This window comes from Chrysochloris asiatica, unplaced genomic scaffold (genome assembly GCF_000296735.1).
Source record: "Chrysochloris asiatica unplaced genomic scaffold, ChrAsi1.0 scaffold00003, whole genome shotgun sequence".
NCBI classification, from domain to species: domain Eukaryota; kingdom Metazoa; phylum Chordata; class Mammalia; order Afrosoricida; family Chrysochloridae; genus Chrysochloris; species Chrysochloris asiatica.
In genome coordinates, this window is record NW_006408521.1 from 52491019 (window position 1) to 52511918 (window position 20900).

The 20900-nt window shown below is 41.2% G+C and overlaps 1 protein-coding gene across 2 annotated transcripts in view; it reads left to right on the top strand.

The window, feature by feature from the left end:
- The window catches only part of PLEKHA1 (pleckstrin homology domain containing, family A (phosphoinositide binding specific) member 1), a 51957-nt gene that overhangs the window by 24519 nt on the left and 6538 nt on the right, over positions 1-20900 (top strand). For both annotated transcript variants that reach the window (XM_006831424.1, XM_006831423.1), the window contains exons 4-8: positions 412-509; positions 6194-6325; positions 10176-10316; positions 11205-11273; positions 20824-20888. In XM_006831424.1, the coding sequence (XP_006831487.1) occupies positions 412-509; positions 6194-6325; positions 10176-10316; positions 11205-11273; positions 20824-20888 (505 nt within the window). The remainder of the gene's footprint in view (positions 1-411; positions 510-6193; positions 6326-10175; positions 10317-11204; positions 11274-20823; positions 20889-20900) is intronic.

The window sequence follows — 20900 nt, forward strand, 5'->3', positions numbered from 1 at the left end:
ACCAAGTATGGAAAAATACAAGGGGACTTCAAAACATTTGTAGAAACATGGAATTGAAAGATAATGGAACTTTTCCATGATCTTTTTAAAGTGCCTTACTTAGTGTGTGTATAAGATATTTCTTTGTGATAGTTAATGTGAGTTCAAAAATTAGACACAGCCTAAATTTCTATCATTAGGAGATTGTTATATGCATTTAAAGAAAAACCACATGACCATTAAAAAAAAAAGAGGTTGATCAGATGACAACAGCACTGTTCTATGATGAGCTAACATTTTGTCAAGTTCAAGAAGAATCACGTCTTGAAGCTTAGTAAGATGGGTCTTTTTAGGTGTCATGAACATAACCTTTTGAGGTAACAAGTACAAAATTCCATGTGCTATAGTTTTGTTTTTTTTCTCTTTCAACAGTTATGAATGCAGGGATGAGGAAGTACTTCCTACAAGCCAATGATCAACAGGACCTCATAGAATGGGTAAATGTGTTGAACAAAGCTATAAAAATTACAGTAAGTATTTTTTAATACGTTTTGAAAATATTCCTACTGACTGTCTCTACCTTAACAACAGGTTCCATCCTCCGTGTTTATTTAAAAGACAGGTGTGCTTAGAATGTGAATACCTTACTTGTCCTGACGACTCTTGGTCTTTAAATCAGCCTATGAGTGCCTGCTTAACCCATTATGCACTGTAGCAGTGATATATATAGTTCTGTAGATCCTGACCACTGCTGGCAGCGAAGTTTCTAGGGGAACGTGCAGTTTTAAAGTTCTACTCTGAGATGTTCTGTCTTCTAGAGTAGCATGGGAGGCCCGGCCCCCTGCTACCTGTCCAGGCAGTAGGAGTGGGCAGTTCCATCGTTGAAGCCATGTCTCAAGTTGGTATCAGAGAGGTCAGGAGTCGAAGGTAAGAGCAGAACGAGGAGGCACAAAGGGCTTAGAAGTGAGGAACTGGATGGGGACTGGATCCACAAAGCTGTGGTAACAAAGGTCCTGCCCACGTGGCCTTGGGGTTAGGCTCAGGTTCTCTCCTGTCTCTCTCCCCCTCTTTTCTTCCTAGAGTTCCAGACCTTGGTATCTGCACTCCCTTCCAGTGCTCTAACCTGGTCTTCTCTGCTTTTTGTTTCGTTTTGTTGATGAATATTATTTACTGGCTATTTACACCGCTCCATACTTTCTATTAACAATTTTACCTAAATTATCTGGAAAAGTGGGTCTTAGAAAGCACTAGCTGCTGTTACAGAGCCATGGCTGCTGAGCTGAGAGTTGTGACTTGAACCCAGTCAGCTGACTCTGCAGCTTGAACTCTGAACCAAGGCACCTTCCGGCCTCCTGCCAAAGAAGGTCTGCTTTCCTCTTATGTCCTATGGCCCAATCCAGAGCTTCCTGGGGCTTTACAGGGGATGTTGGCGAGCAGACACAGGTCCACTTCCCTCCTCATCCTCTTCCAGAGAGACACCTAGGAAGGAGGTGCGTGCAGAGAGTCAATCATGCACACGTGAGGTGTGGTTTTACTGCAGTGCAGTTCTTCCGCTGGCCCTAAATGACTCATTCTCAGAAAGCATATGCCCTGGAGGCTGTCTCTGTGACTCACTCGAGAGTCCCCATCTACCGTGGATGGTTCCATATTTGTACCACAACACAGTAAAGAGTTAATATAACCAAAGCTGTTCTCAGAGGTACATTGAATTTCTTGTCTTGCCACAAAACAGCCTATTACCACGTGATGGCAAACACCCACACACCCCCTTTGATCTGTGCCTGAAGCAAAAGTTATTTTAGGTTTGTACAGTTTCAAGAAAGCAGTCTTTGAACTGATTCAGAAGTACGCATTCATAAAAAATTTTTTAGTGATCATTGTTAATGTTTTTAACATTTCTTGCTTGGAAACTTTCTCTAGAAAGACAATTTCTAGTAATTTTGCTGTATTCATTCTTTTTTTTCTTTCCAATTTGCAGTAATAAGTATAATAACTGGTTTCTTGGTGCATTCAGAGAAGAAGTTTGATCTTAGGCTTTCTGCTTTCTAGGGGGTTCTTGAATGGCTGTGTCCAGTTTTTAATGGGATGAAACATCCTTGCACAGATTCCTCTTGTTGGCATAATAAAGACCCAGATGAGCGGCAGGGTCGATGTTTTGAAGTATGGAAACTCTTACATAGCTTTTATGGTCTTGCAGGTTTTTTAAAAAAGTTTAAAGATAGTCTTGTTGGTAAATAATTTTCACATTTTTATAATTTGGAAAATGTAAACACCTGTATAGCATATAGCATCCTTAGTTTGTCGTCTATAAAATGAATTTAGATTATAGCTGCATATAGATTGTTGTTGTTGTTAAGTGCCATCAAGTCGATTCCGACCCATAGCGACTTTACAAGGAGTGGCTGGCCAGCTTAAACTGCCAACCTTGCCATGTAAACTGGCTTTACATTCACCCACAGCGCCACACCAAGACTCTCAGTTACATAAAAGTGAATGTAGAGTATAACTTTATAAAAGTAAATATCAAATTAGTAAGGTCACCTTGAGTCAGAGAGAATTCAACGGCAGCAGAAGCACAGCAAATCCATTTGGATCCGCTGTAGTCTGGTCACTTCGGACTCCTCAAGACCCACCCTGTGGGCAGAGAAGAGCTACCTCACTGGGTTTCCAAAACTCATCTTCACAGAAGCAGCTTCTCCCATCTTTCTCCCATGGAGGAGCTAGTGTGTTTGAACCACTAACCTTTCGTAAAAGCTCCTTAAAATTCAACTTGATACAAATCTAACCCGTGGAGTAGTAGTGAATTTCTGTGCTTCAGTAAGACATATTTTCTTCTCAGAAACAATCGTACCCATTTTTATTTTTTTTAAGTTTTTATTGTAAATTATATGTTAGATTACATGGGTGAACATTATCTTTACATTCATCCTATGGCATACTGTTTCATTGCAATGATCACAATCCCCTGCATGCATCATCAAACAACCAAAGGGTATACCCCATATGCCTGCCCTCCCGGCCGCTCCTTCTGTACACGTCATGGTCTCTGCCTCCATCCCTAGTGTCACTGCTTCCCTGGACAGGGTCTTATACTCCACTTTTCTCCCTTGATGGTTCCAGGGATCTCTGCTCCTGGACTGCAAAATCAGCTACTCCCCTCCTTTTGTTACCAAACATTTACACTTACCTTTCCAACACTCACTGTCAGACCTGATAGCAATCATTCCCTATTGAACCACAGGAGTCCTTTCCCCTTCACCTTTTATCAACCCCATCCAGAGAGGTTGGAAATAATTCAGTGGAGATTCTATCTTTCCCTATATCCTCTGGAGCTAGATAACCTATTGAAAGCTTGTAAGCCAGTCACTTCTTGCCTTTGTAGTCCCCCCATTTTGGGTAGCCAGTGTCTAAACTCCCCATCCCCGCTGACCCTGTGTACCATGGGGGTGGAAATGATCCTCACTATAGAGATTTGTCCGCTCCTTTGTCATACTGCATCCACAAGCATAGGTCAAGTTCACCTACTTATAGTGGGTTACTCCCCCATTTTAATTTAACATGCATTTTAAACATTTAAGTGCGTTAGAGTATGGAATTTCTAAATGTGACATAATTTCCCATAAAAATTGTTGAATTACATGTGGTTCCTTTGAAAACGGAGCCTTGGTAACATAAGTTAAATTCTCTTAAATTAAGAGAAACTAAATTCATATTCATATGAAAGTTAGACAATGGATAAGGAAGACCATAGAAGAATCAGTACATTTGAATTGTGGTGTTGAAGAGGAAGATTGAAAGTACCATGATCTGCCAGAAGAACAACAAATCTGTCTCGGAAGAAGTACAGTCAGAGTGCTTCAAAGAAGCCAGCATGGCGAGACTTCATCTCTCATACTTTGGACATATTAACAGGAGGACTAGTCCCTGGAGAAAGATATCATGTTTGGAAAGTGGAGGGTGAGTGAAAAATAGGAAGACCCCAACAAGGTGGATTGACACAGGTAACAACAGTGGGCTCAAGCGTAAGAAGAATTGTGACAAGGGCGTAGAACCGGGCAGTGGTTCATTCTGTTGTGATGAGGCTCACTATGAGTTGGGAACCAGCGATAATACCTAACAACAGTCATCCTTGGAAACCCTACACAGTGTCGCTGTGAATTGGAACTGATTTGACTGCACTTACCGACAACACGGAATGCTGCTTTCTGCACATAGAGGGATATAGCTTGGCTGTCTTTCCCCATCCAAATGGAAACACTTGATGGTCGTCATTAGAAAAGAAACCATGGATGTGTGACGGTGAAGCTTTCAGGGCTGCTTCCCAACAGTCAGAAGGTCGGTGGTTGGAACCCACCAGCAACTCAGGGAGAACAGAGGTAGGGCTCTGGTCTGGTAATGATTTCAGCAGGGAAGCCCTATAGGGCAGTTCTACTCTGCCCTACAGGGTCGCTGTGAGTCACAGACAACGCCACAGCACATAGCAACAGCATTCAATAGAAAGGACTATGGCCTTCCTCAGTAAATTGTTTCAGGGTTGTGATATCCTCAGAAACCCTTTCATTCTTATGTATTTATGGGAATGGTGTCGAGTACATCGTGCGCATTATTGCATTGCCTTTTAAAAGTGTCTAAAACGTGCAGCCTTCTCCTCCCTTCCTCTCGGTGTGCTCTCTCTCTTGGGTTCTGCCGGTGACTAGTTCAGTGACTGTGATTCCAGGGGTGGAGGGTGAGTTTGAGCCTGGGAACAAAGCTGGGGGGAGGGGATGCATCTCAATGGGCTGGAGGGTGTGGACAGAGAGGAGAAGGGGTTTCAGAAGTCCCCCGAGAGGTCAGCCTTGATCCATGGATTATATGTGTGGAGCGTTGTCTCCTCTGGTCAGCATCCTTTGCTGCACACTGTCTGCTTGCCCGATACTTTACAAAGCCTGCACACACCGCTGTGTACCTGGCAGCCTGCAGACCTGGGGCGGGTAGCAGCATGCCAGGTTGTAAACAAATTGCCGGCTGCTGCCTGAGAGCGTGAGGCCCTCTGCTCTGGGATTGCATACACAGATGGGCTGGGTCTCTGAGGGGTGGTGACTGGTGTCTCCTGTCATGCCAGTGCCCTGCTACTGACAACACATCCATTTCAGTTCGATGTTTCTGTCTTTGAATTTCTGTGCCTCTAATAGTGTCTGGCATAATGTTCCCACAAGGCGATCCCCCACTGCCCTTCAAATGATCAGAAATTAAATCTTAATTGATGCTGAGTGTATTTTATTACATTTTATTCAGAGCTTTAAAAAATGAATCATTGAAATAGATGATATGGTTAACAGTCGGTAGAACAACAGCAAAATTTGATTAGCCATGTACCGTATTCCCTAATTAGACCCCATAAGGAAAGCTAAAATATATGTTAAACATTTGTGGTACCTCTAATTCTTTGATTTCATAATTCCTCATTTATTAATAACACTGTAGGATAAGCACTGGACTGCTAACCACAAGGTCGACAGCTCAAACCCACCAGCCAGTCCTCAAAACCCTGTACAGGGTCCCTCTAAGTCAAGACTGGCTTGGTAGCATTTAAAAATAACAACTCCTTTTTAAAATACAGAATAGGTTGTAAGGTATTTTGAACATTTTGACTTTCATTTGACATCAAGTATTTTGCTACTCGTTGTTCCAAATGCTCACCCATGAGTCAGTCTTTGAACATTTATGGAATGCATCCTGTGTGCTTGGTAGTGAACTCTCTCCTGATTCCTGTGCTCAGCTGAAGAGTAAGAGTGGAATAAAGGAGAAGACAGCAAGTAACACACTGTTGAGTTCTAATACAATGTTACATTGCTCTCATAAACTAGAAACCGAGTGTGAGTTTGAAAGAGAGGAACTCAGACTTCGCTGGAAAGTGGTAGAGTTAAGAGCTGAACCTCTGTTTCCTTACCTCTAAAATGGGGAGCTTGCCTCTATGGTATAGCATTGCTAAGAGAATTAAGTGAGATCATGTGTGAAGTAGTACCTGCCTGAATTGACACTCAGTAAAACAGTGGCTGTTGTATAAAGTTACTGACCAGTAGAAGAGGTAGCATGAGAACTTAAGGGTGCCTTCACATGCCTTTTCAGTAAAGTCATAGATTTGATCACTATTTCTAAGTGATGATTAGGAATTCTGTGATAAAGAGACTAACACAGAGCCTTGCAAAATGACCCGTTTTGCTTACTATTCCAGGTACCAAAGCAGTCTGACTTGCAGCCTCCATCTGATGTTCTAAGTCGCCAGGGTGACTGTGCGAGTGCCAAGAAGCAAGTGTCGTACAGAACTGACATCGTGGGTGGTGTCCCCATCATTACGCCGACTCAGGTCCTAAGTCAGCCTTCTGTCCTCTGCAGCATCATTGCTGTCCTTGCTCTTCTGTAGTACTGAATTAATGCAGCACTAAGTCAGCGCCTAAACCCTCACTTTTATTTCTTATTTCAAAATAGTCTCATGTTTTCTTGGAGTCTTTTTTTTTTTTTTTTTTTTTGGTGAATTTCCTAAAAACAGAGAGAGTTATAATTAGTAAATAGCATTTGTTACATATTAGAAACTTTTGCCAAGTCATCAAAAATGATTCTATATCTACCACAAATTCATCATAATTTACAAATCCTTTTTGTTGGACAAATGGTGTTTTTTTTCTTTTTCCTTCTATAAACAGTGTTACGATGGATATTCTTATAATTAAAACTTTAAAAACACTGATAATAGTTTTTTTTTTTTTTTTTAAGGAAAAATTCTTTAAGGCTACTTTTGAGTTTTTAAAGCTACTTTTCCATGCCTGGCCTAAGTGAGCTACGGAACTAGAATTCTGACTTAATTCTGTCTAAGTGCTTATGGACTGAATTAAGTCTGATGAGCAGTATCAAGTCAGAAACAATTCTGGATTGAAAAAATCAAGCAGTCTGGAATTAGCTTAACCATCTTTTGTATCACTATGGAGGGAATGCATTTAGAGTACAAAGTAAATTATTGTTAACAGTGGAGAAGCCATGAATTTTTAAATAGTTCATTGGTATTGCTGTTGATGACTGTTCTCTGTCCTGTGTGCCTTTTGTACTTCAAAGACATGGCCTTTATGGCTGTTTGCAGGGGCACTCCGTGTTTCCCAGCACTTTGTCAGAGGTGACTAGTGGAAAGAAGACGCACACCATTCTTTCATTCATTCAGTAAATACTTACTGAATGAGCAGAAATCCCAGCTCTACTACAGTTTATGGTTTTCACCAAAGTTGGATAAAATCAGCTAGGGTTATGTGTGTATGTGGGTATTGTCTTTCAGAAGAATGCGTAACATCTTAAAGTTCTGGATACTATTTATTGTAGCTAGACTAAGCCAAGCAATCTGTCTTGGTTGTATTACAATATTATAAGTATACATGTGGCTATTTTAATTTTATAGAGTTAAGATTTTGTTACATTTTAACTTTGGTGCAGATTTTTCAGCAGATTCTAGGATCAATGATAGATAACATTAAAAAAAAAAAAAATCCCAAAGAATTGTTTTACATATCATTTTGTAATAAAGTTGTATTTTTTCCTTGTAAAAGCATTTAGATAATACAAAGTGAATGTCAAGGAAGTCTTATCTGCATGGTAAATGATTTGAGTCTCACTGTGAGTAGAGTATCATGTGAACAGTGAAGTACACGATGGGGTGGACCTGCACAAATGTGGAGCGGGTTGGAAATTCTTCAGAATGTGACTTGAGCACTTAGTTGTTCTTTTGAAATTTTAGAAGTTCTTGAAAAGCTACCTTTGACTTATTTGTGGGATTCTAGAGTATCAAGTGTGTTGTATGTTTTAAACAGAAAGCCAGTGCTTTGGGATCCTGACCTGGGTATAGTTACATGGGTTTAAAAATATATGCTTGGAAAGCATAAAACTCTAGAACTTTTAGAAAAAAGAACTTAGGACAAAGTGAAGAGTTACTAGACTTGGCACAAAAGCATTGGCCGTAAAAGGAAGAACATGATAAATTGACCTCATAAAATGCAAATGTTTGCCCAGTGAGAGAAACTCTTGTTAACAAGGTGCAAAGAAAGCTAAAGACTGAGATAAAATATTGGAAAACCAACAAAGAGCTTGTATCTAGACTATATCGAACGCACCAAAATTAAGCCCAATGTCTGCAAGTCGATCCTGACTCCTAGCAACCCTGTAGGAGAGAGTAGAGCTGCCCCCTAGGGTTTCTGAGACTGTCAGACTTTATGGGAGCAGACTGCCTCAGCTTTCTCCTGTGGAGGGTATGGTGGGTTTGAACTCTTGACCTTGCAGTTAGCCATCCAACATTTAACCCGTTCTCAAAATTCAATAGTAAAAAAAAACTCCAAAGAATCTGATTAGGAAATGGGCAAAGGAAGTGAACAGACATTTCACTGAAAAGAATGTACTGATGACATATGAGTTTAAGAGGAGAGATTCACCATCATTAATCACTGTTGTAGTTGTGTGCCATCGAGTCAGTTCTGACTCTTAATAACCCTATGGGACAGAGTAGAACTGCCCCATGGGATTTCCACGACTGCTGTCCTTGCAGAATCAGATCATCCAGTCTTTTCTCCTAGAGTGGCTGGTATGCTGCAGACTGCTGACCTGTCAGGTAGAGAAATGCAAATATCTATCAGAATGGCTCAGATGAAAATGAATGATAACAAATTGTGACAAGGAAGAGGGAAAAACTGGATCATTCACACATTGCTAGTATAATGTACAACCACTCTGAAAAACAGTTTGGCAGTTTCTTATAAAACTAAACATGCAGTTACTGTACAACCCAGAATTTGTATTGAAACCCTGTTGTTGTCCAGTCAAATCTAATTCATAGTGACTCTACAGGGCAGGGAAGAACTGCCCCCCCCCCCCCCCGACTGTAATCTCTGTAGAAGCAGATGGCCACATCTTTGCTTCACAGAGTGACTGGTGCGTTGGTTCAAACAGCCGACCCCTTGGTAGCACACGAGTGCTTAATCACTGTGCCACCAGGGCTCCTTCAGAGTGTTTCTGAGAAATGAGGACTTAACTGTCTCACAAAAATCTGTACATGAATGTTCACAGCAGCTTTACTCCTGATAGATAAAAACTGAAATAACTTAAATGCTCTTCAGTGGGTAAATGGCTAAACATTCCATACTTTGGAATCCTACGCAGCAGCAAAAAAGGAATGGAGTATTGATCTAAGCAAGAACCTGAATAACTCTGGTTGGGAATTAATGCTGAGTGGGGAGGAGTGGGGAGCCAATCTTCAAAGGTTACCCACTGTGTGAATCCATTTATAATTCTAATATAAATGGACAGGATTGCAGTTATATTATAGTCTTAGAAATGTCAAAATTATAGAGACAGAGAACCAATGAGGAGTTGCCAGGGATTAGGGATGGTGTACAAAGAGGTAGCATGAAGGAGCTTTATGATGGTGAAACAGCTTTACACAAATGATAAAATTATATTGAACTGTGTGCTGGAGGCGTGGCAAGCACTGAATTGCTAACCACAAGGTCAATGGTTCAAACCCACCAGCCATTCCTTGGAAACCCTGTACAGGGTCGCTGTGAGTCAAAACCAACTCAATGGCACTTAACAACAACATGTGCTATTGGATAAGCACTGGACTGCTAACTGCAAGGTCGGTAATTCAAACCCACCCTCCGTTCTTGGAAACACTATACTTGGTTGCTATGAGTCATAACTGACAACAACACACAGCAACAACAGCAGCAGTATACACACACAGACAAATGAGTGTGTGTAAAACTAGGGCAAGCTATTCAGCTTTGTGGTTTATGGACTGTCTGATCTGGTGTTGATAATCCATTGTACCTATTGTACTAGACCACCTGTCAGAAACTGGCTGTCAGGGAGATGCAACCCCTCAGTACTTAGTTTTTCCTACTTCCTGTAAAGCTGTATCATTATTTCAAAACAACCCATTCCCCCTCCAAATAAAATAAAATAAAGGCTCTGGTGGCAGAACTTTTACAGAACAAGAGAAATGGAAATTTGATGTGAAAGTTATGATTAAGTATCTCAGATAAATCAGAAAGCATTTTGCATGAAAATTAGTGTTCTTAGCTGAACTCAAATAAATAATGATGAATTTTTACTATAACAACACATGAACTGAAAGTATGATATTATTAAGCTAAATATGCAAAAAAAAATTTGCTTCATTTTAGAAAGAAGAAGTCAATGAATGTGGTGAAAGTGTGGACAGAAATCTGAAACGGTCACAAAGCCATCTTCCTCATGCCACTCCTAAGCCACCTCCAGACAGCGCAGTTATCAAAGCTGGGTATTGTGTTAAGCAAGGAGCTGTGGTGAGTAACTTCATCAAACCTGTGAACTACAGAAAGTGACTGTGCATTAGCAAACTCAGATAGCACAGGAATAGTGAGCTTCGTTTAGTGAAAGAAGGGGGCTCGGAAGAGACAGTAGGCTTATTCATAGTCACAGTTTCGTGTGAGTACTTCCTTGGGTTGTGGGTGACTGCTGGATCGTTATGAAGACCTGCAGTCGAAATGAACTTTCCTAACAGTTTAAAGTGTATTCCAAAGAGTTGTTCTTTAGCTCATCCTCAAATGGGAGTGGACCAGAAACCAAGAGCTCAAGCGGGAAGTGGCAATCCAATTGGTCGGGGAGGAACTTGTAGAAGGACCACTCAGGATAACAAGGACCTAAACCTAATAACTTGAATTGATGCCCTGTGACCTAGTATAGTTAACCTCTTAGGCTCTCAGTCTTTTTTTTAAATCGTATTCTAAGCTACCTCCCATCCCCAACCCCATCCTGAGTTTGTCAAAAGATATAAGTGAAAGTCCCAGGTTGTAGCAGTGGGTACGTTTAATCCAAACTGTTACCTGTTAGTCCAGATACCAAACACAGCTGGAATCATAATGGGGACATTTCAGGAAAAGCCAGTAAGCCCATCAGTGCTTCTAGAAATCCAAAGTCCTGTTCTAAAATTAAAGCCATTCTTTGTGGTATGAACCAAATCTTTAGAGTTTCATGGGAAAATAAATGAAAACAAAAGTAAAACAAAAACCTCTCCCAAGTTAAGCGAGACTTCAATCTCTCAGCTCTTCAGACTCCAGCCACTCTAATTCATGCTTGGCAATTCTCATGACATGTTCACGTCAGAGTAATTAGTGGTGATTAGCATTGGCCCTTCTTAGCCCCACTCTGACATCTGTGTTCATCTCCGGTAGATGAGAAACTGGAAGAGAAGATACTTTCAATTGGATGAAAACACAATAGGCTACTTCAAATCGGAACTGGTATGTTCTTGTGCCATGAAGGCTGCCTTAAAAATGTTTGAGAAGGTTTGTACTGTGACGGTATAGATAATCCCTTGTTTGGGTCTTTATTTCTAGAATTGTGCAATTCTGAGTTTGAGAGGTAGAGACAGTTCTGTTTGTTTTGTTGTGATACTTTTGATTGATGGTATTTTTACTAGCTATATCTGTAATAAAAAATAAGCTCCTATCTTGAAAAAGACATTCCACCTTGAAAGATTGCAGAATACCAGAGCCTCCCAGTCTGCAAATGTCTCTAGAGGAACAATGGAGGAGCTAGTCTGGTGCAAAGAATGAACTGTCCCTCCCGTGCTCACACTTACCCCTGTGTTCACAGTTAGCCTTCTCTTCACATTTCCTTTTCTTATTTCAGATTCTTTCTGCCTCTTTTTCACATGAAATGTTTGGATCATATCTAAAGGTGGAATCAAAGAGAAAATTCCTCTTTCACTTGTTTGAATTATATCCTTATTTAAAATATTGTTTCCAAGCAACAGGTTGTGGAGTGACTTGCATTCAGTTTACTTTAGGTGTCTGTACGATGTCTTCTTATTCTATGGGACCTTTGAGAGGGAAACAGTGTGCTGTATTTGAAGGAAGGCTCCAGAACAGTAGTGCCTCAGAGAACTGGCCCCCCTCATGGAACTAGTCTCTGTTGGCCTAGTTGAGTACGGCAGCCCGGTAGTTAGGGGCTAAATGTGGCTGCTGAATGTGACCAAGGAAGGGATTTTCTGTCACTTTAAACCAACAGTCATTCTGTTGATTTAATTGACTGAAATGTAAATAATTATACTTAACAAATGGCTGCAGGGCTGGCTGACTGGCGGGGCCCTGGGGACAGAACGAAGTCTGTCTAGGCGTCATTTCTCAAGTGCCTGCTCTTCAGGGAAGTTCATGGACTCTGGAGAAGCACCTGGTGGGTCTGTGCTCATGGTACCCTGTGCATGTTTCTAGCACAGTACTTCCTTCCCATGGGGTTTTTAATTGTATGAGGACTTGTCTTTGCAGCTAAACAAAACGAGCTTCTAAGGCAAAGACTCCCTTATATACCCCTTTGTAAACAGAGAGTCTGCGTTTGCTTAATAATTGGAGTTTTTGAATGAATGGAAAACTACATAGCATAGCAAGAATAGACATTTTTGTTTGGGGGGTCCTCTCATACTTTCAGTTCTAAAACTGTAGTTACTTGTTCAGAAAGGAACAGCTTGGGCATCTCTGAAGGCTACACTTGTGCTAGGTCCGCAGGCGGATCCACTGAGTTTAATAAAAGCCAGTACTCTCAGGAAGAGTTGTTCATCCTGGTCATTTACTGAGCTCTCTAGAGCCCTGGGTCCCTGTGCTAGGACCTCTAAGTAAAGAGCAGCCAGACAGGGGCTGGCCCTCAGGAGTCCAGCTATGCCGACACACCGACGTATGTTCTTCCCCTCTTCTAATGTCACTTGGTAGCAGTTAGCACAGAAATATTAAATCTTGAAAACCCACTGCATGCTAGACATCGTGCTGTGAAATGTAACAGGAAGGAAGAAGTTAACTCTCACAGGAGGCAGAGACATAATGCTGTCAGGGAATTGAGCAAGAGAGGTTCACTGAGGATCTAAAAGATACAGATAACGTAATTCTTAACCTTTATCAAATACTGAGGTGCAGCAGCCCACATACCTCTCGGCGTTTCTGACTCTTGGGTTGTGGCACACAGCCAGGCTTCGTTGTCATTGCCTGTACATGCATAGCACCTTTGGGTGAGATCTGAATAGCCGTATCAAGTCAGCACCTGCAGAACAGGAGCCTGGCAGCTAGAGGAGTCTCGGGGACACAGTGGAACTTTCTTAAGAAGCCCTGTGTCTCTGTGACCTGTTTGCCACTGAGGATGAGGTGGAGTGGAACGGAGAACATTGGCATCCATGTCTCTGAGTCACAAAGTGATTTGGATGAGTTGGAATCTGAATGTGAAATTTTAAAAGCCCTTGATCAATTTATTTTGCTGTAGTTTTCTTTTTATATATGCTTAAAAGATACATGATTAAAAATTTATACCTAAAGTATAAAAGAGCTCTTTTATAAATCCCTGTTATTTTGGAAACATTGAACTGCACAGTAAGGGGGCAGAATAGGAGGCCCTGGATGGCATAAAAAAGGCCAAATTACAATTGTCTCCTTCCTGACCAAATGTGGGACAATTGGAACATCAAAATGGATAAATGAAATAGGAAGCCATGTCTGAGTAGGAATGAAGTATTTCTTTAGTTTCAAATATCTCCCCATGAAAGATATGCAAATTACAAATGAGGGACAAGAAGAACATCACAGTGAAGAAGTCTGGGAGATGAACCTTAATCAAGTGGTCAGGTGATTAAAATGAGCATCATTGGTGAAAGTTGGAATCATGTCCCATCTGACGGGATAGAATGACAAGAATGTGGCATCACTCCCGTAGCGTTCCTGTCAGAGGTGCTGAACCAGCGTCTAAGCTGAGGAGACATCTGACTCCCCCACACTCAGTCATTCGACAACATAACAGGCCTGTCATCTCCCAAAGCGTCAAGAGTATGAAAGTCAGATAAAGAATGAGGAAAGACTCCTTCCCGACTGAAAGGAAGAGGGATGATCCGTAAATGTTATTTGTGATTCTGAAAAGAAGACATCTGGGGACTGCTTTGTGGGTTGTGATGGTTGTGTTGTGACTTTAAGAGAAAAAGCCTGTTTGATGCAAATGCACAGGAATAATGGGGCCTAGACCAGCAACTCACTCTGAAAAGGTTTGAGAAAATCAGTTCTTTGAACGGCATTTTCAACCATTGGATAAGTTTATGCTTGCTTCCAAGTTGAAGGAAAGAGAATATCGAGGGGAAATGTATCTGGTAGATGCATTTGCAAAAGCTAAGAATAGCCAGTTTATTTTGACACAGATTAATGGTGGTGGTGGTTATGTGCTGTGGAGTCGGTTCCGACTCGTAGTGACCCTGCATGGGGTTTCCGAGGCTGTAAATCTTTACGGGAGCAGAAAACCTCATCTTTCTCCCACGGAACAGCTGTAGTTTGGAACTGCTGACCTTGCAATTTGCAGCCCAGTTCATAACCACTACACTACCAGATTTAATAGGACCCTTCAGTATATAAAAACAAGTTCAACATTATTCATAATTAGAGAACTCACATTAAAAGTACACTTGTCACCTGCCATGTTGGCAGAGACTAAAAAGGATGAAGCACATACTGTTGGTCAAACTGTACTCTCACATACTGCTCCTGCTGGGAATACAAATCGGGAGAACCTTTTTAGAGGGGAATCTGGCATTACCTAACAAAGCTACAGACGCATTTATTTTCAACTCAGCACTCCCACATCTAGAATTTACCCAGAGATACATTTCCAACAATAAGAAACTGCCTGTGCATCAACTCCTCCGTTGCAGCATTATTTATGATTGCAAAATTAGAATAGACGAAGATGTCCATGTATAGAAGAATGGCTGGGTGAACTTGGAGACATCCGTCTAACGGTGGAGTCCTCTGAGCTAAAAAGGAAAACAGAAGAGACAGAACTTCCAGCTGTGGTTGAGTGAAGAGATGGGCAATCGGCCTCTGTTTATAGTCCCCAAAGCAGCCTAAGTGCCATTCTCTAGCTCTCAGGGAGCCAGGGCCCCTCGAGGAGTGGCTGCTTTCAGATCTGGGCAGAGAAGGGACAAGCTGTGCATAGAACATCTAGTGATGCCAGAAAGTAAGAAGCAGCTCAGATAAAAATGGGGACATGTCAGAAGGACACAGAAGCCAGCTTGAAGGGGCTCCCAGTAGCAAAAACTGGGACAATTTGAACAAAAAAATAAGTAATGATAGTAATAGATCATAACCCATAGAACAGAGTAGGAGCCATGAGCATCTGAAGGGAGAAGAAAAGCTTTTCCTTAGAGGAAGAGCCCAGCTCGTGAACAGGACATTTTGGAAAACAGGCTGCAAGGTATATAGGAATTCTCTGTACTATTTGTACCACTCTTATATGGTGGTGGTAGGAGTGTGCCGTGGAGTCGGTTCTGACTCATAGCGACACCGTACAGGTTTTCCTGAGGCTGTAAATCTTTACAGCAGCAGAAAGCCTCACCTTTCTCCTGTGGAGTAAATGGTAGTTTCAACTGCTAACCTTAAGGTTAGCAGCCCAACTTATAACCACTATACTACCAGAGCTCCTGACAACTCTCATATAGTGTGAAACTACTTCACAATAAAATTTTTAGAAACTTAAAAAAAAAGATACATAATTAATATGAAAGCACTGACATGGTTTACTTTTTTCCATAAAATGATGCTGTGTCTTAATCTCCTGTTGTCACATATATAGTCATTGGAATACGGAATGTAGTATTTCCTAGAATATGTTATTGTCATGTGCCGTCAAGTTCTTCCTCATAGCAGCACAATTGTTTGGTTTGAGTCCATTGCTGCCACTAGGTCAGTCCATCTCTCTTGGGGTCTTTTTCATGGAACCTTGATGTCCTTCTCCAGAGACTGGTCCTTCCTGAAACATGTTCAAAGTCAGAGAGAGGTCTCGCCATCCTGGCTTCCAATGAGCATTCTGGTTGTATTTCCAACATAGATATGTTTTTTTGTTTTGTTTTGTTTTGATAGTCTATGATAATGTAAATATTCTTCACTAACACCATAACTCAAGTGCATTGGTTTTTCCTTATTTATTGTCCAACTTTCACATGCACATGAAGCCATTGAAAATACTAGGGCTTGGGTCTGGTGCTCCTTAGTCCTCAAAATCGTATCTTTGCTGTTTAACACTCTGAAGAAGTCTCTTCATACTTAAAGTGTTCTTTGACGGTTACCAGGAGTGGAAGGGAAGGGAGAGTAATTCACTAGCTAGAGTAGGGGTGGGGAACATCATGCCCTCAAGCCATTTATAAGGCCCTCGAAATCATTTGGTCTAGCTCTGCCAAGATAGCCACAGTTCCATCTGTCACATTATGGGCATCTAATTAAGTGTTTGACCAAATATTGTTGTTGTTGTTAAGTGCCTTCGAGTCGGTTCCGACCCATAGCGACCCTGTACAGGGTTTCCGAGGGTGTTAGCAGGCTAATTTTTAAATTAATCGTTTCATATGACCCGCAAATGATATAAATTTTGGCAAAAAAAAAAAAAAAGGTTCCCCACCCCTGGGCTAAAGTAAAGGGTAGACACATGTTGAGTGACAGGGAGGGCAATATGCAAAAAAAAAAAAAAAAAGGGAGGTTGGCAGAAGAATTATGAAGCTAGGAGGTATGCAGGAGCTAAAAGGGGACAGGTAAACAGTGTTATATACACAACCTTGGAACAACAGTGTTCTGAGGGTAAATACACAGAGACACAGACTGAATGTGTATGGTAGGAAGAGTGGGAGTATACCCACAAATAAATAAATCATGTGAAAGAGGATATTTGCACTTGGGTATTTTACCTTTCCTACAAACACAGGTACGAATGTGATGGAGTATCTATGCAGAGTGATGAAAGCTTCTTAAGATACTATCAAACATCTTAAGACAATAAGTTGCTGGACATACTCTTAGGACACATGGTCAATTGGCATAACATAGTCCACAATGACAATGTTCTCCATCCTACTTTGCTCAATAGTATCTGGGGTCTTAAAATAGCTCATGAGCAGCAATCATCTAAGGGCAGCTGTTTGTCTCTCCATGTGCCGAAGAAATGAGAGTGAGGAGAATTGAAGAGGCTTGGAATCAGTTAGTCCAGTGGATTAATGGACCATGTGACCCTCAGTCTCCATGACTGAGACCAGAAGAGCTAGATGGTGCCCGGCTACCACTACCAGCTGCTCTGAAAGGGATCACAGTAGAAGGTCCTGGATAGAGTGGGAGAAAACGTGGAACAAATTTTGAAAAAAAAAGATCAGGCTTACTGGGGGATTCTGAGACTCTGGCCCTCCCTCAATCACCTTTCCCATTTGGAAAGGAGCTCACCCTCACAGCCCAGTTTTCAGCCATGCAGCTGTATAGGGTGTATAGGGGAGAAGTGAGGACAGCAATACTGTGAAACTGCCAATCATTCAAAATCAAAAGGGCAAGATTGACCTCAGGACAAAGTTGAGAAGGAATGGGAAGGTGGATTGAATGGACACAGGAACCACAGGGAGGACTCAGTCTGACTGGTGGTGCAAGGAGGGAATTGCAATCATTGAGGTGAAACAGTGTAGGAGTCAATGACTGTAAAACTGAAGATCTTGTCTGTAAATTTTTGTTTAGTCACAATAAAAAAGTAAAAAAAAAAAAAACTATTTTGCCCAATGCTGCACAAACTTGATTTCTTGACTGCTGCTTTCATGACCATTGATTTTGGAGCCAAGCAAAATGAAGACTTAAGACAATTTCATTCTTTTCTGCCTTTATCATGATGTTGTTGTTGTTATGTGCTGTGGAGTCAGTTCCGACTCATAGCGACCCTGTACAGGGTTTCCGAGGCTGTAAATCTTTACAGGAGCAGAAAGCCTCATCTTCCGTGGAACAGCTGGTAGTTTCGAACTACTGACCTTGCGATTTGCAGCCTGATTCGTAACCACTATGTTATGATATTATTTACTAATTCAGGATTTCTGTTTTCTTTATGTTAAGTTGCAATCCATACTGATGGCTGTAGTCTTTGATTTTTATCAATAAGTATTTCAAGTGTTCTTCGCTTCCTACAAGCAAGATTGTGTCATCCGCATATTACAGGTTGTTAATGATTCTTCCTCTAATCTAGTGCTTCTTCATATAATCCAGCTTCTTGGATTATTTCTTGAATTAAGTATATAAAAGAATATAAACCTGGTGCATACCTTTCCTGATATTAAACCTTTCAGTATCCCTTTGTTCTGTTCATTGACTGCCTCTTGGTCTATGTACAGATTCCTCATGAGCACAGTTAAATGTTCTGGAATTTCCATTCTTCACAGTGTTTGTCATAGTTTGTTATGATCTACACAGTCTAATGTCTTTGCATAGTCAAAAAAGCACAAGTAAATACCTTTCTGGTATTCTCTGCTTTCAGCCGAAATTCATCTGATGTTAGCAGTGATATCCCTAGTTTCATGTCCTCTTCTGAATCTGGCTTAAATTTCTGGAAATTCCTTGTCCATGTACTGTTAAGTGATTTTCAGCAAAATTTGCTTGCATGTGATATCAGCGATATTATTCAGTGATTTCCGCATTCTGTTGGGTTGCCTTTCTTTAGAATAACCACAAATAATGGATTTCTTTTCATTGGTTGGTTAGGTGGCTGGCTGTCTTCCAAATTTGTGCCAGCAGACAAACGCCCTTCAGCACTGCCTCAGTTTGTTGAAAGATCTCTCTTTGTAAACCATCGATTCTTGAAGCCTTGCTCTTTATGAATGTCTTCAGTGCAGCTTGGATTTTCTCTTGTAGACCATCAGCTCTTGATCAAATTCTACCTCTTGAAATGGTTGAACATCAACCGATTCTTTTTGGTGCAGTGACTCTGTGTAATCTTTCCATCTTTTTTTGATGCTTCCTGCTTCATTTATTATTTAGCCCATCTTGCTGTTGTTAAGTGCCGTTGAGTCGCTTCCAACTCATAGTGACCCTGTATGGGGTTTCCGAGGAGCAGATGATGAGCTTGAGCCACCGACCTTGAAGTTCAAACGACTTCACAGTCTGGTGCATTAACCCACAGCGCCACACCAGGACTCATAGAATTCTTTAATATTGCAACCTAAGGCTTCAATGTTTTCTTCAGTTCTTTAAAGTTCTTTAGCTGAGTGTGTTCTTCCCATTTGGCTTTCTGACTTTGGGTCTCTGCACATTTCATTATAATACTTGACTTTGTCTTCTTGAGCTGCCCTTGAAATTTCCTGTTCAAGTCTTTTTACATCCTGATTTCTTCGAATCACTTTAGCTTCTCTACATTTATGAGCAAGTTTCATCAGAGTCTATTCTAATACCATTTTGATCTTTTCTTTATTTCCTGTCTTTCTAATGACCTTTTGCTTTCTTATATGATGTTTTTGATGTCCTCCCACAACTCTCCTGATCATCAGTCATTAGTGTCTAATGTACCACACCTGTTCTTGAGATGGTCTCTAACTTTCGGTGGAATATAATTGAAGGTCCTATTGTGGCTCTCATGGACTTGTTGTTTTGGCTGATGGTACTGAGTTTCGCCATCATCGCTTCCCACAGGTGCAGTCAGTTTGATTCATGTATATTCCACCTGATGACGTCCACATGTATAGAGTTGGTTCCAACTCATAGCAACCCTGTGTAGGGTTTCCAAGGAGCAGTTGGTAAGATTTGAACTGCCACCTTGCATTCCAGTGCTTATCCCTCAGCACCACACCAGGACACCATTCCATATGTATAGTCACCTTCTATGTTGTTGAAAAAAAAGATATTTGCAATGAATAAGTCATTTTAGAATTCTGTTATGCCATCTTCCAGCATGGTTTCTGACACCAGGGCCATATTTTCCAACTACTGATTCTTCATCTCTGTTTCCCAATGTTCAGTAAACGATTTTTTTTAATATACTGAATTCACATAAAAGTGATGTTCTGAAAATGACAGATTTAAGTAAGAAGACTAGACGTTCACACGTCTGGTCCCTTGTATGTTAGGGTACTGTTCTCAAAAAGGAAGTACAGCACTCGCTGAGCTGGCAGAAGCTACTGGAGAAAAAGCTAATGGTTACTGACTTGTAATAAACTATAAAAACTAAGAAACCAAACCCACTGCCATCACATCAATCCCACGCCTAGCGACCCTGCAGGAGGGGGAGTTCCGAGGCAGAAATCCTCCCTCTTCTCCTTTAGAGCAGCTGGTGGGTTTGAACTGCTGACCATAGGTCAGTCTGTGCCTAGCCTACAGCACTACACAGGGGCTCTTTCTAGTAAGCTGTAGTGTCATGAAAGGAGCGCTGGTGCCACAATGGTTAAACGCTCTACTGTTAACCATAAGGTCAGTGGTTCAAACTCATCAGCTCCTCTGCAGGAGGAAGATTTGACAGGCTGCTCTGGGAAACATTGAAGAAAACAACACTCATTACCATCAAGTAAGTTCCTCATGTAGAGGGCTCTAGACGAAATCTTTATGGGAGCAGGCAACAGCCTTGTCATTCTTCCACAGAGCAAATGGTAGGTTTGAACTGCCAATCTTGTGGTTAGCAGCCACTGCAGCAGCAGAGATGCTAGAAAACCCTGTGGAGCAGTTATGCTCTGTCACATGAGGTTGCTGTGAGTCATAAATCGACCTACCAGCCCCTAACAACAACCGTATCATGAAGATCAAAAGTAACATGGATTTGGAATATGGACCCGTTTTTATTTCAGATCAAAGTGTATCTATGGTTTATAGTGTTTGAACTTTTCTGATGCAGAATGGTTTGAAAAGGTAGATTTCTATTTTGGATGTCCTTCAAAAAGGAAGCATAAAGTTTTCCATAAAGTTCTTTGTAAGACTAATTTTTAAAAAGGATAGCTAGTCCTTAAGGGGTCAGTCAACCCCAAACTGTCACATATCCGTTAATTTGTTCTTTTGGCAGGAGAAGGAACCTCTCCGTGTAATACCGCTTAAAGAGGTTCATAAAGTCCAGGAATGTAAGCAAAGGTAAGGGACAAC